This window comes from Camelus bactrianus, chromosome X, assembly GCF_048773025.1.
Source record: "Camelus bactrianus isolate YW-2024 breed Bactrian camel chromosome X, ASM4877302v1, whole genome shotgun sequence".
Lineage (NCBI taxonomy): Eukaryota > Metazoa > Chordata > Mammalia > Artiodactyla > Camelidae > Camelus > Camelus bactrianus.
The window spans coordinates 38,200,595-38,214,936 of NC_133575.1; the positions used below are offsets into that span (position 1 = coordinate 38,200,595).

The window sequence follows — 14,342 nt, forward strand, 5'->3', positions numbered from 1 at the left end:
GTAATGTCTGCCAGCGCCACCTCCGCCAACGCAGGGCTGTGTCTAGGATGGAGGACAAGCATTCTGACCCAGGAACCCCCTCAGGCCTGCTCTCCAGGACAGGGAGGAGGGCGTATTCAGTCAGTTAGTCAAAGAGCCAATGGAGATTAAACATGTGCTAGTCTCTGTTTTAATTACTGGGGTTTCATTCATTCATTTATTGAGTTCCATTGTAAAGCCCTGTACAAGACAGACATCTTCCCTGCCCTCAAGGTTCATACAGGCTCTTAGGAGAGACAGTTTGAAAAAACAACCAGCAAGCAGATAAGATATATAGGGAAAAGGTTAGCTGCAGAGAGGAAAGTAAAATAAGAGTAAGGGGATAGCTTGGGAGGCAGTAGATGCTTTAGGCAGGGGATTTGGGGAGGGTCGCTTAAACTGAGTCCTGAATGATAAAGAGGAGCAGTTATGTACACATTCAGGAGCAAGTGTGTTCTAGGGAGAGAGAATAGTAAGCGCAAAGGTCCTGAGGTGGGAAGGAGCCTGGTGTGAATGAAGGGTAGTGTGCTGGAGTGGAGAGAACTGCAGTGACATGGTAGTGTGGACCAGTGGGTGGCAGGGAATCTGATCCCCATTTGACAGCAGGAAACCAGGGTTCCAGAGGGAGAAACTGGTTGAGGAAGTGATGGCGCCTGGGCTTTTTCCATTCAGCCATGTCTGACCTTGAGGCCTGTGCACTCTCTTGACTGTTTTGCTCTGATTCTAGTCTGATACCTCCTGTGGAGTTGAGTGGCTGAGCCTCTGCTCTCACAGGGAAGCAGTAGCTCTGGCAGAGGCAGAACCAGGTGTGCCTGGACTGGAAGCTCTTGACCTTTGTTTTTGCTATACCACCTGTGAGCATTCAGGGCCTGGGAAAAGGAATCAGTTAACCCCAGGAGGCCCTGATACAAAATTCTCCTAGGCTTTCCTCTGTCAAGCCACGAGTTCTTCAAGGTAGCAGCTAGGCCTGATTTTGGGGGGAATTACATAAGTCTAGCCTGGCATAAGTAGATTCTCCATGCACATGTTGAGAAATGCATCCATTTCCCTGCTCCTGGGAGGACTGGAAACGGGAATGGGAGAATGCTTTTTGGACCTTGTTTGTGCTGGATTACAAGCCTCTGGCCGCAGCAAGGTATTTGTGATCTTAGCAAAGCCTTAGGCTGTGAGTGGTTCAGAAAGGTCTAGCTTGAGGCTTGTGGGCAGATGTGCCTGGGTAAGTGAACAGGCAGACAGGTACCCACTTATGAACTGGTGAGCCTCGCAGTAACCTAAGATTTAGTCTGAGCAGGGCAGGCAGCGTGGCTTTCCTTACAGTGGTGAGAGTGTGAACTCTGACATCAGAGTGCCTGGGTTCAAATCCCAGTCTTGTCATTTCTTGGTCTTGTGACCTTGGCTGACTCGTTTAACCGCACTGTGCCTCAGTACCCTCATCTGTAAAACAAAGGTAATTGTTGCACCTGCTTCACAGGAGACGCATGAAAGCTCTCAGAACCTAGCCTGGCTCTTAGTAGCACTATTCGGTGTTAGTGTCAATATTTAGGGAATCACAGGTGGTTCCTTGGATCCTCTTCCCAAAGTCTGATCTGCCTGTTACCAGCTGTGTAGCCTTGCCTCAGGCTCTTCATCTGGAAGCCTCAGTTTTCTCATCTGCTCAAGGGGAATGCAGTCACTTCGTGTGCTTGGATTGGACGCGGCAAGCATGGGCGAGGTAACTAAAGCACGGTGGTAGCTTTGAAAGATGAACAGTGGCCCACGTTTTCTGATCTCTGTGTTGAGAGCTGCAAGTTTGTTCTTTCCTGAGTCCTGCTGTGCATGCTGTGTGGTGTAGGTGCTATGATTTTGTCCATTTAACAGAGGGGGAAACTGAGGTAGCTCAGAGAAGTGAGCCAGTTTGTGAGTGACAGGATCAGGGACGAGGTTTCAAAAAACTGCTGTTCCTTTTGAAGACCAAACAGGATGCAGGGCAAATTCTGCATTTCATTTCTGGTGTTCACATGTTCCCAGCATGTCTTGCTTTCCTTTTATCTTTTTTTCCTTATTGATCATAAGTGTAAAGCTCAATAGATTTTTACATTATGTATGCCCTTGTGAAACTGTCACCCAGATCAAGATATCGAGCTGTTCCAAGTGCTCCAGCATTGCCTTCATTTCTGTCACTTTTCCCAAGTCATCATCCCAGCCGGCTGTCGTGGGAGCCCTGTCTGTGAGACGTGACAGTTTGGGTAACAGAGTTTGGTCATTTTAGAGTGTGAAAGGAAGGGAACAGAGAAATCAAAAGCTTGCAGGGCCAAGGTGGGTGGAGAGGGTGTTTTTCTTTTAAAATACATGGGTGGTTTTAAGGAGAAATTGAAGCAGCCCGTTCAGACAATTGTTTTGGTATCTGGCCCCAGGTCTGTGGTTCCTAACATGACTTGTGATATTATTTTAAGTGGGCAGATGGCTTTTTGATAGCTTCTTTATCTTGATCTCAGCTCTTGCAAAGGGGCGGTTGGTGCTCATTGCAAGATCAGCGATAAGATTTTCTTTGTAGGTCGGTGGCTTTCTTAACGAGTACATTTCAACTTATTATTGTTTCAAAACTTGTGTGCTGCCGGTGACATGGAGCGCTGTTGAAGAACAGCTGCTCCCTGTGACCCAGCCCTCTTGGGAGATGGTGGAGGATCTCAGGGGATAGCCTCAGCCTGTGGGAGCCCCGATGCAGAGGGCTTCCTGTTCAGGGAGTATCGGCTGCTGGCCCACTGTGTACGGAGCGCAGCCACGTCAGGTGGGGGCATGGAAGGAGTCTGCTAGTCCATCAGGAGACAGCTCAGAAACCGAAATGGCTGCATTCCTGGCTTTGTTGGACCAGGCCTTTGATAACCCTTAGGCATAGAGATGATCCATCAACAAGCATTTATTGAGGGCCTGCTATGTGCTGGGCACAGTGCTAGGTTCAAACAGGGCCAAAGCTGCAGACGGGCGCTAAGATGTCAAAGGGCCTCTGGTGGAACAGGTGGGAGGGGCAGGTCCAGAGGGCTTGTTGTAAGAGACCTGGCGGAGACCCTGCTGAGTATTTGCATGCCCAGTCTCATCTAATCCTTTCACCATTCCCTGTGAGATAGACTGTTTTGTTCCCTCTTTTCTGGATGAGCAAACTGAGGCTCCCAGATTTCAAAATCCTAGGGCTGGTGTGGGGAGGAGTCCTCCAGGTCTGCCTTGGCTTAACACCCTTGGGAGGTGTCCTATTCCTCTTAAAAATAAAGACCAAGAAAACCTCAGGCACCCCCTGCCCTCTCCCCCAGTCTGGCCCCCATGGCTGCTAGTCTTACCTCACGCCATCCTCTGCCTTCTGAGCTTCTGTCACCGTGGTCTTTCCAAGGTGCTTTGCCCCCTTCCTGCCCCAGGGCCTTTGCCCATGCTATTTTCCTCACCAGGAATGTTGGCCCTGTGTCTCTTGCAGTCTCCTCATTTTCATCCTTCAGATGAAGGATACAAGAGTGCTTCCTCCTGGAAGCCTGCCCATCCCAGCCTCCTCAGGCCCCATTTGGAAAAAAAAAATGTTTAGAGCACTGATCAGCCAAGCAGGCAAGCCCTGTTAGAGAAAGTCCTATAGCAGAGCAGATGGGCATTGCCACAAATCCAGGGTCCCTTCCCCCCCTGCCTGGCTGTCCTACTGTATTATTCCCATCCACTCTTGTCTCCTCCCTGAGGTGACTCTTTTGAATGTTCTTTACCTTCAGACTTTCTGCTTAAAAAAAAAAAGTAGAAACCATAAGAATGGACTCCCCACGACTTGTAGCCCCCAAACCTACAAACCAGTGCCCCTCCCTTGTGTTACAGGAGAGGAGGGGGCCCTTTTTCTCCCTCAGGCTGGAGTCTTGACTCTTGCCCTGGGTTCCCTGGGATCCGTTGTTCTGTCACTCGCTCCAGAACCTGACAGAAGCAGTTACCCCATTCTCTCCCGGTAGCTTTTCACTGTCCTCCTTGCCTGAGCCTCTCTATTGGCCTTTATACCTGCCAGCATCTCTGTTGTCTTAAAAATCTGTCCTTTGACTCCACCTCTGTCCCCACTGCTCCTGGCCAGCACCCAATCACCCTCCTACCTTTCATTGCCAACCCCCCTCTTAAGAGTTGCCTACACTTGTCTTCTCCACTGGCTTCCGTCCCCTGCACTTATCAGATTCCATAGCTTGTTTTTTATTTTGGTGTTCTTGAAGTGGTTGGGCACTCCTGCTTACTACACTCTCTTCCCTTGCCTTGGGACCACCCTCTGCTGCTTTTCCCTGAACTGTCTGGCCCTTCTTTTTCTTGTTGCTGTTTCTTTCAGCCTCATATATACAAACTCAGTGTCTCCGCTTGGCTGATGTCCCACAGATGCCTCAGACTCCCCTTGTTCAAGATTGAATCCCATCACCTCCTCCGCCCCCGGAGTCCTGAGCAGCTTCTCACTCTCCAACCCTTCCCTTGCTCATTTTCCTTCTAAGCATCCTAAACCCTCCCTGACCCTGTAGTTTGGGCCATGGCCCCTTGTTCTAGTGCATTCTTTCCTCTTCTGAAGGCCCTGACCTCAGTTTGCAGTTAGACCTTCACTAGGGGATTACTGGATGACCTCTGCCCTTCTAGACTGTAAGCTCCGTGAGGGGTAGGGACATGGTCTGCTTTTGTTCATTGCTGTATTCCCACAGGGCCTGCCATGGTGCCTGGCACTTAACAGGTGCTCAATAAATGTTTGTTGAAAGAATGAGTGTGAGTATCTTTTTTTGATGTCTTCCTCCACACAAAATTGTAAGCTTCCTAGTCATGTTCGCTCACCCCGGCATCTCCAGGGTTCATCACTGGGCTGATGCACAGTAAGGCCTCAGCGATTTTTAGCCGTACTTGTAGGTGAATGGATGGAGACCCAACTTGCTCTCCAAGTTGGCAGCCTTAGGGGAAATCAGAACAATCGAAGTCGACACAGGACGGGCCAGGGCTCATCTTAGTTGTCTGGAGAGTGAGGGTTTTAGTGTGAAAGTGGTCCTTTTTTAGTCCACAGAAAACTGGTACGCATCATGGCTAAGGACGTAGGCCTGAGGCCACGTGTTATGAAAGTGGCTGAGCCGGGATCTGAGCCGGGCAGTCCTGCTCTGGTACCCCAGTTCTCAGCTGACGTGCCAGGCTGGGTGATGTGTCTTCCCAGCTGCGCAGTGCTGGGCAAGTTGCTTTCCTTTTCAGGGCCTCAGTTTCTTTCAGTGGGAACTTGGAGGGGATCACTGTTCGTTAAGCACTTTACAGGCGATTTAAAAATATTTCCTCAATCTGCCCAACAGCTCCCTGAGGGAGGTATTACTATGACACCCTCTTCACAGATGAGGAAACCGAGGCATAGAGAGGTTAAGTAACGTGCTCCAGGTCACACAGCTGGCAGATGGCAGAGCCAGGGTTATTCAGAATGGCCTTTATTGAGACGTGAAATCAATTTACTGGATTCCAACAAACATTTAAAAAATAGCATAGGAAATAATCAGAGCACATCACAACATGCAGTAAAGGTAAGTGTTGTTTCATTCAAAGAACAACCGGTTTTGAGGTTTTCAGTTATATATATATATATGTGTATGTATTTACACATGTCTGGGCATGTGCTGGGTTATGATGTAAAATGTATTTCTTACTGTGGGTCACGGCCAAATGAATGAAGTCATTGCTGAAACAAGCTCATAGCACCATAAACTGCTCAGCTCCCTCCCCTATGGACTGTAAGTCCCAGAGCTGACACCAACACAGACTGTCACTGGGGAAGGCAGAGCAGTGCCCCACATAACTTGGTGGCTTTCACAGCCTCCTTCAAACCCTGTTTTCTTCAGAAAGCAGATGGCTTAGGGTAACTGGGGTTCCAAGTATCTCAGGCAGGTTTCTGACGCCACCGGTCCCCTTGGAGTCAGCAGTATCTTCAGGCTGACTGCCCGGGAGCTGGGGTCTGCTGAGTTTCCCTTTGGGTTTCAGTGTATGACCCACTTTGGGCTAGCCAGGTTCTTTGAAAACCGGAGTGTTGGGGGTGCTCTCAGAGGACTCAGGCGGGTGGGTGGCGGCGGTGGCGGTGGCAGTGATGTGACTGCTCTGAAAGTCGGCTTTGCTTTTCTCCGTGAGGCTCGTCTGCCCTCGCTTGCTCACTCTCTGTGGCGATTCACTTTTGGATACTGTCTCGGCTGGCCTAGGCTGGGACCCACGGCACTTTCTGAAATCTCACCCCCTGGTCTCCCTAGGTGCCGTCTGAGGTCAGAGTTCACAGAGTTTCCTGACGGTAGGAGGAATTTTCACGCCCAGGAGACAGGCATGCAGGCCTGACAGGGCCCCTTCTCCGCCACCTGTCTTGACTTGTTCTCAAGAGCACCCAAAGGATGCATGCTCAAGAGTTCCCCTGGTCTGTGTGCTCCAGCCCACTACTGCCCACTGCCCTGGAGGCGAGGCCACGTGGCGTTTGTGGGGTTGATGCCAAAAGGGCAGGTTTCCTTCTCGAAAATTAGCAAGCACATTAGAGATACAGTTTTGTTCTTAATCTCCTTCCTCGCCATATTTCTAAGAACCCCTCTTCTCTGTTACTGATTCGTGAGTCAGTAAACATTTGTATTCCATTTCTTTCACCATCCTCCTTTTGATTAAGGTCAGAGCTGCCCCTGAATATTTACTGTGAAAGACAGTTCAAGGATATTTAGGTTTTTGTTTTTTTTTTTTTGTACACAGTTTCAAAGACTGTCTTCAAAATGGAACCCTCTTTGGATGTTATCAGCATGGTGTGTAGTTAGCAGTTAGAGGGGGCAGAGACACGGTTCCTTGAGCCTCGGTTTCTGCATTTGTAAAAAGGGTGTTGCTTTGAAGGATAAATGCAAAGGTTTTCAAATGACTTGGTGTATCAATGAAAAGGGCCCACATTGCAGGAGGTGAACAATAGATGCTTGTCTCCTGCTTTCATCTCTCGGACTTTGGAGGTGGGGAGAGTGACCCGTGTACTTCTGCTGACTTTGTGGATCTTGGGATTGGCTGAATAGCTTGACCTGATTTTTGGATGCCCTCTCCTGCTTCTCACCCTCCCCGGCTTTGGAATAGATGTTCTGGGGGCTGAAGGATTTGTTTTCGTATCTTCCCAGGAGGAGGGTTGCCTTGCTGTTTGTGGGTCTTCTGGAGGATGCTTGCTTTAGGAGATCCTAGGAAGAAGACATTTTCTTTAATGAAGGACCTCACCAGCAAAAGAAATCAGTAGAAATTGTATTGGGCCACAAATCCAAATTTTTGTAAAACCTGGATTTTTGACCCACTCAGGGGACTGGTGCAGGACTAAACCAATTGGCCCCAAATCCTCTTTTCTCAGCCGTGAGAAGCAGGAGTTGATGGCTGGGCTCCTGGAATCACCCACGCCGTGCCCTATAGTATTCCGATTCAAGTACCTTTGGTGGGATGCGTGAGCCCTAGTCTGTGGTGAAAGACAGATGGTCCCTTCCGGAGCTTCCAAACGTCTAGATCCAGGTACCTGGTTCAAGCCTCCTCCGAGACGGTGCTAGTAAAAGCACTTCTTGCAGCCACTTCTGTGTCTGGTGGTCTCCTAGCCACATGTCTCATGAAGGCGGTGAAACTGGAAATAAATAGGTGGGCAAAAGGCAGGACCAAAGCAAAGCTTGAATGAAGCTGGAGGCAGGGAGCTTGTCCATCATTGCTGTCTCCCTCTATCTACTCTGGAGAGGACTAAAGACGGGGCTGTGATAAGATCCCAGCCTCCCTCATCCAAGAAGCAGCAGTTTGCTGGTTTCGAGCAGACTTAGGAGCCGAAAGGCCTAGGTTTCCATCTTCACTGCAAAGCCGTTTGACCTTGAGCCATTTATTCGGCTTCTGTTTCGCCATCTGTAAGAGGATAATAATACTGCCTGCTTCAGAAGAGTACCTATCTCAGAGGGTTGCCGTGAGGGTTAGATGAATAAATGTGAAGCTGTACCATGAAGTAGCATAGGAAGCACTATATTCAGGTCAGCTAGTGATACTGTTTCTGTAGGTAATTATGAAGGTTGTCGATTATGTGTTTTCAAACAGTTGCAGCCGCTTCCAGAAATGTCAACAGCATCTTGTTCCTTCTAGGGAAGAAAAAAGGTCTGAGCTGTGGCCTCAGCCCTTCTCAGGTCTCCGCACGTGTTTTAGTTAATGATTCCCTCATTTGCCTTAATCTGTAAACAGCTGATACTCATTTGTGAGAAGGAGAACAGCGATTTCTCCTTGATCCTCATGACCCCACCCCTGGCCAGGACTGGCTGAAATATGCTTGGTTTCTGCCACTCCGACCTTGGGGTCTGGCTTGCCTGGTGAAGGAGGAGAGAGACCAGCAAATACCTACGGTTGATTCAGCCCGTGCTCCGTGTCAGGCCCTGGGTTTGTCTGGCTTGATGTGTCATTTCTCTTGACTGTTCTGTGCAGGGCGTACACATCCTGACTCCCCCTGTGCTCCATTTTCAGGTGAGGAGGGTGAGGCTCAGGGAGGTTCAGTGACCTGCCAGGCTGATATGGTGGTGGGTGGAGGGTTGGCGGAGGGACCTAGGCCTCTGTGACTCTGGGTTACTGCCTTTTCTGCTGACCTCCTTCCCGTTCTCCAGTTGCTTCCTTCCCTTTGCTGCTTCCTGTGTCCCACGGTCCTCACTCGCCCTTTCTTGGAAAAGATGGTTTCCTCCACAGCCAGAAATACACCCTAGGGAAATGATCCAAACTGTTCCTTAAGCTGTGCCGGATGATGTCTGCTGAAGTCAGCTTTGTGGGAACAAAATGAAGGAGACAACCTAGCTGCCCAGTAGGAAGGGAATGGCTCTGTAGCAGCCATTTCAGGTGTTTACAAAAGTATATAATGATGCTTCTTACTGTTAAGCGGATGCTTCTTACTGTGAAATTATGCCCGCAGATTTCGTAGAATGTGTGGAATGAAATTTTCCGAGATGGTAATGGTGGTTGCCTCGGGCTGAGACGTGACTTTTTCCCTGCTTCCTGGTGCTTTCCTATATTTTGTACGTTTTCTGCGAGTGTGTAGGACTTTATGATTAGAGGATAGCAAGAGGCAGCAGAAGAGAAAACAGCAGCTGGCTGGTGAAGGTGGGCCAGCACAGAGGCTCAGAAGGGACTGGCGGGGGGTCAGAACCAGCCTTTCAGGGCATCAGATCCACACCTTTTCTCCTCCGCCCCACAGGCCTAACGAGGAAGAACTGAGGATGAAGAGGGCAGAAGAAAGTAGCCCTGCTGTGGGTAAGCATCTGGCCGGGAGCGGGAGTTTTAGCTTGTATTCACCATTTCTACCCCTTCCTTTTCTTTCTCTACCAATTAAGAGGCACCCTCTGCCTTAGACTGTCACAGCAAGCTTCAGAGGCAATTCTGCTGATTGGCTCCAAGAGCAGATTTTCTTAACCAAACCAGGCCTGCTTATATGCCTGCCTCGCCCCAGTGCTGTCCTCTTTTTTCCAGCAGAGCGTCCCAAGGTCCGGGAGTCAGTGGGTCCCCTGGTGGCCCCCACCCCTCTCCGTCCATGGCCCCAGATGACACTTCAGGTAAGCAGACCCTGGCAGCCTCTGGATGGACGACCTGATGGGAAGCCAGATGGTGGGGGCTGACTTGCTCTGGGTCTACCTTAGTTTAGACGGAGGTCCCCCAAATCAGAACCTGGTAACGGAGGGGTAGAATGCAGTTACCGGGCTTATAGGACTGTCATTTGTTAATTTAGCATACGTTTATTGGGCTCTTGTTCTGGGCCAAGCACTGTTACGGATGCTGGTAATACAGTAATGACCAAAAACACTGTCTTCATGAGGCTAAGTAAGCAACATTTTAGTGGAGTGAGACGTCATAAAACAAAGTAGTAGTTAAAATATATGATATTTTAGATGATGGTGCATGCTAAGAAAAAAAATAAAGGGATAGGGAAAGAGAAAGTGTGGGGAGGGGGTGAAGGGGGATGTTTGCAAGTTCAGATTGGGTGGCCAGGGAAGGCCTTAGTGGTCAGTGAGATTTGAGCAAAGATCTGAAGAAGGTGAGAGAGTGAGGCACGTGGATAACCAGGGGAAGAACATCCCAGCCAAGTGCAAAGTCCCTGAGGTGGGGCCGTGGCTAATGTGTGTGAGGAACAGCGAGCAGTAAGTGAGGGGGAGCGGCAGGAGGTGAGGTTGGAGAGGTGGTGGGGGACAGACTGTGTAGGGCCCTGTGGGCCATGGAGACGACTCTGGCTTTTACTCTGAGTGACAGGGGAGCTGCCGGAGAGTCAGGAGCAGAGGCAGGCTGTGATCAGACTTAGGATTTAACCAGTTCCCTCTGGCTGCCGGGAGGCAAATAGACCACAGGGTTGAGGGCAGAAGCTAGGAGACCTTGAGGAGGAGGCTACTGCAGTGGTCCCGGCGAGCAATGCCAGTGCTGGCAGGGAGATAGATTCTAGAGGTGTATTTTAGAATTTGTGTGTGTTTTAACTTTTTATTAAAAAGATTTTCAAACATATAAAAGTAAAGAAACCAGTATTATGAACCCACATAGCACAACTTCAGTTTGTATTTCAGAAAATTAAGCACTTTTATACACACACACACAGCCATCATCACCCTTCAGAAAATTAACAGTAATTCCTTAGTATCATCAAATATTTGGTTAGTGTTAAAGTTTCCTTGCCTCATAAATGTTTTAGGGTCCAAACAAGGTCAACACATTGCATTTGGTTGATGAATCTTCTTAGATTTTTAAATCTCTCTCACTTTTCCTGCAATTTATTGAAGAAATCTTGTTTGTCCTGTAGAGTTTCCCACAGTCTGGATTTGGCTAATTGCATCCACATGGAAACACATTTCTTACTCTATTTTAATTAATTAATTCCATTTAATTAATTAGATCTAGTATTAAATTTAATTTATTAATTAATTTTATTAAGTTAATTTATTAAATATAATCTATTATTAATTTAAATAGAATTGATCCTATTTAATTCCATTTCTACTTTATTAACTGGAATTCTCTAAAGAAAAACTTTCTCACATCAACTATTTGACTGTCTTGATATGTATGTTCATGTATAACTGAAAAATTGTGCTCTACACTGAAATTCGACACAACATTGTAAAATGACTATAACTCAATAAAAAAAAGTTAAAAAAAAAAGAAAAAAAACTATTTGACTACCTTGAACATATATACCTTGAGGGTATATAGATTGTGTAGAAAAAGCTGGATGAATACTTCAAATTTTTCCCTTTTATTTACCAGCTTTCAGAAGAAATGAACATCTCCAAAGGTGACCAATGAAAGGATTTTGGTTTTGGAGTATCATTATTAGTTCATGAACTTTAAACATATTTGATGAGTTTCAACCTACTGCATTTATTTATTTTGATGCTTAAATTGAACTCTCTGGCCAGTGGGAGCTTATTTAGATTGGCTCCAGAGGTTTTTTTGACACATCCCCATCATTCTTTGAGCACTTCCTCACATTTTGCCATGTCAGTGTGTCCCAGGCTCATCTTTTATTTTCCCTGCCCCAAACCTGGAAACAGTCATTTATTTTAGGAGCCCTGATTCCTTTTAGTGGCGAATGGTATTAAGAAACCAAGATCTGGGGGCTGAGAGTGCCTGTTGCTGTTAGATTGGTCATGGTTTCTCGGCCAGGGCTGAGAGTGCTTGTTGCTGTTAGATTGGTCGTGGTTTCTCGGCCTTGTCAAAGGACAGAGCTAAGAAATAGATTGTTTTAAAAGAGAAAATACATGAATTCATATGGATATTCTGGATATGTTTTGGAGGTCAACCAACAGTATTTACTGATAGTCACTCACCAAATGTTGGTGCCCACTGAATTCCTCAGCTTTTATGATCAGCAAGAAGCCCTCTTTTATTCCATCTAATTTTGTTATTTTAATGTAGACATAGTCTTGGGAGTTAAGAGAATTATAGAGTGCTCTTTAAGGAGTTTTCATGTGGGAACACCTGTGGGGCTGAATTTGGGCTGTCACCAGTTCTCACTGACTCTGCTTGTCCCATCCCCTCCTCTACTTCCTACCTTCCCTTTCTCTCCACCCCACCCCTACTGGCTCCAGGTTTCTGAAGTTACAGTGACCGGCAAACCCCCAGAGGAAGGTGATGTCCCCAGAAGCAGTCCGCCAGTGGCTTTCACAGAAGTTCCCCGGGCACCAGCCATCAGGATTCCCCTCTCTTCCTCTCTCTGTGGCCTGGGTGGCTCTCCCAGGGACCAGGCCTCAGGGCCCGATGCGAGTGAGGGGGCAGCCGGGCCTCTCCTGGAACCCAGCCAGCGACAGGTGGAAGCCGCGTGGGAAGTGTCCAGCGAGAATGGAAGGGGCCGAAAGGACTCCGTGGTGGGGGCTGTTAAGGATGAGCCCTCCAGGGGTCTGGAGGCTATGAGTGGGTTGGAGGAGCTGCTTGGCGAGGACACCATTGACCAGGAGCTGGAGCAGCTCTACCTGTCCCACCTGAGCCGCCTGCGAGCTGCTGTGGCTGCTGGTGGGGCAGGAGGTGGGGGGGAGGGCCCCACAGATGGGGGGGTGTCCCCCAGCCACCCTCTGGGCATACTCACGGACCGCGACCTGATCTTAAAGTGGCCTGGCCCTGAGCGGGCCCTGAACAGTGCCCTGGCTGAGGAGATCACACTGCATTATGCCCGGCTGGGGCGTGGTGTGGAGCTTATCAAGGACACCGAGGACCCAGATGAGGATGGGGAGGGGGAAGAGGGGCTCTCCATTATACCCTCCAGCCCAGAAGGGGACACCCCCAAGGAATCGCCTCCAGAAATCCTTTCTGGGGTCCGTTCTGTGGTAGCCACTGTAGGAGATGTGTGGCTCCCATGGGCAGGGGGCTCGGGATGCGACAGCCCTGCGGTTCTGGGTATAGAGGGTCAATTCCCTGGGGCTCCAGAGAAGGGGATGGGCAGGGACACTGACTCTCTGCATATGAATAGGATGATAGCTGGGGTGACTGGGTCCCCGGAGGGGACAGAAGCCCAGATGGAGTTTACCACCGGGACAGCAGACAGCTTGGTTCCTATATCCAGCAGGGAGCCAACTGCTCCAGTCCTGCGGGGGCAAAATCTCCCCCTCCTTGGTCCCTTGGGGGCTGAAGTCTATCCTTCCAGCCTGGCCAGGCCCCATGTGAGCTCCCAGGATGAAGAGGGTTCAGGCCCAAGCCTTGAGCCCCCAAAGAGGTCTCCTACCCGAGCAGCCTCTGCAGAGTGTGTGTGTATATTGCCTCCCCAGCTCCGGGGGCCCTTGACCCAGACTCTGGGGGTCCTGGCTGGGCTGGTGGTGGTCCCTGTGGCTCTGAACAGTGGTATGTCCCTCCTGGTGCTTGCGCTGTGCCTCTCTCTGGCCTGGTTCTCATAAGAGCCGCTCGTGAGATCAGCAATAACAGGCTTCCCCCTCTCTGGGGTCTGGGGAGGGGCAGCCCCTGCACTGCCCCCTCCCAGAGAGTTCCGATGGGATGTGTGGCCTGCACAATGAGGGGTTCTTTGCTTCTGAGAAAGCTCAATGGGAGAGAGGCCTTCCTGTCCCTGAGCTCTCCAGTCAGCATGGCACTCCCTGTGATGATACCAGTGGAGAGAAACAGCACGGGTAGATGGTGTAAGTGAAAACTTGCAGAATGGAACCGGGCATGTCTTCCCTTCCCCCGCCCCACCCCAAGCCTGTATTTATTTTTGTATAATTCTCTGGATGAGGGAGAGTGGTCATGAGCTGGTCTTGGGGCACAATTACCCAGAGATATATTTATTAACAGCCAACCTGTGCAACCTGCTGGAGCTTTATTTTTAATTTAATTTATATAGAGTACCTATTATTATATGCCACAATAGAGCTCTATGAGAAACGATGTGTCTTGCTGTGCAGTGTCTGGGCCTGAAGGTGCAGGGTGGTTACGTTCTGTGGGAGGATCACGGTGGGGAGTAGCGGGTGGGATGGAATGTGGTCATCCCCGCTGCTGCTGCTGCTGCTGCTTCAGTATGGCCCTGAAGATCTGGGTCACCTCATCTTGTGGTACTAATCTATGTGGTCTTTGTGGGGCAGGTCCTTTGGTCTTTCCCACATTCTGTCAGGGAGGAAGAGTGGTGGCCACATGAATGTTTGGTGTCACACACTGGGTTGCAGTGGTGGATGTGGTCAGCTGTGGATGAGGGGATATTGGTTGTGAATCAGCCACATGCCTTTGAGGCTACTGGGGTGGGGGGAACCAGCCTTGGACACCAGCAGGGAGAGCCCTCTGCCCTCAAGACTGGGAAGGCCTCAGGACAGAAGACTTAATGTGCTGTGAAAAATTCATATCAGAGTTTCTGTCCACAGACATTGCATTCTAACTCAAAACAGGAA

General features: G+C 49.3%; 1 protein-coding gene across 4 annotated transcripts in view; it reads left to right on the forward strand.

The window, feature by feature from the left end:
• PPP1R3F (protein phosphatase 1 regulatory subunit 3F) overlaps positions 1–13,848 on the forward strand; it is a 14,846-nt gene extending 998 nt beyond the window's left edge. The window contains exons 1-4 of one of the 4 annotated variants that reach the window (XM_045505176.2): positions 7–8,478; positions 9,197–9,252; positions 9,469–9,551; positions 12,069–13,848. In XM_045505176.2, coding sequence (XP_045361132.1) covers positions 9,219–9,252; positions 9,469–9,551; positions 12,069–13,364 — 1,413 coding nt within the window. In that variant the 5' untranslated portion in view covers positions 7–8,478; positions 9,197–9,218 and the 3' untranslated portion in view covers positions 13,365–13,848. Of the gene's footprint in view, positions 1–6; positions 8,479–9,196; positions 9,253–9,468; positions 9,552–12,068 lie in introns of those variants that run through there. The other 3 variants (XM_045505177.2, XM_074359898.1, XM_010968164.3) reach the window with 3 other exon arrangements.
• The last annotated feature ends 494 nt before the right edge of the window (positions 13,849–14,342 follow it).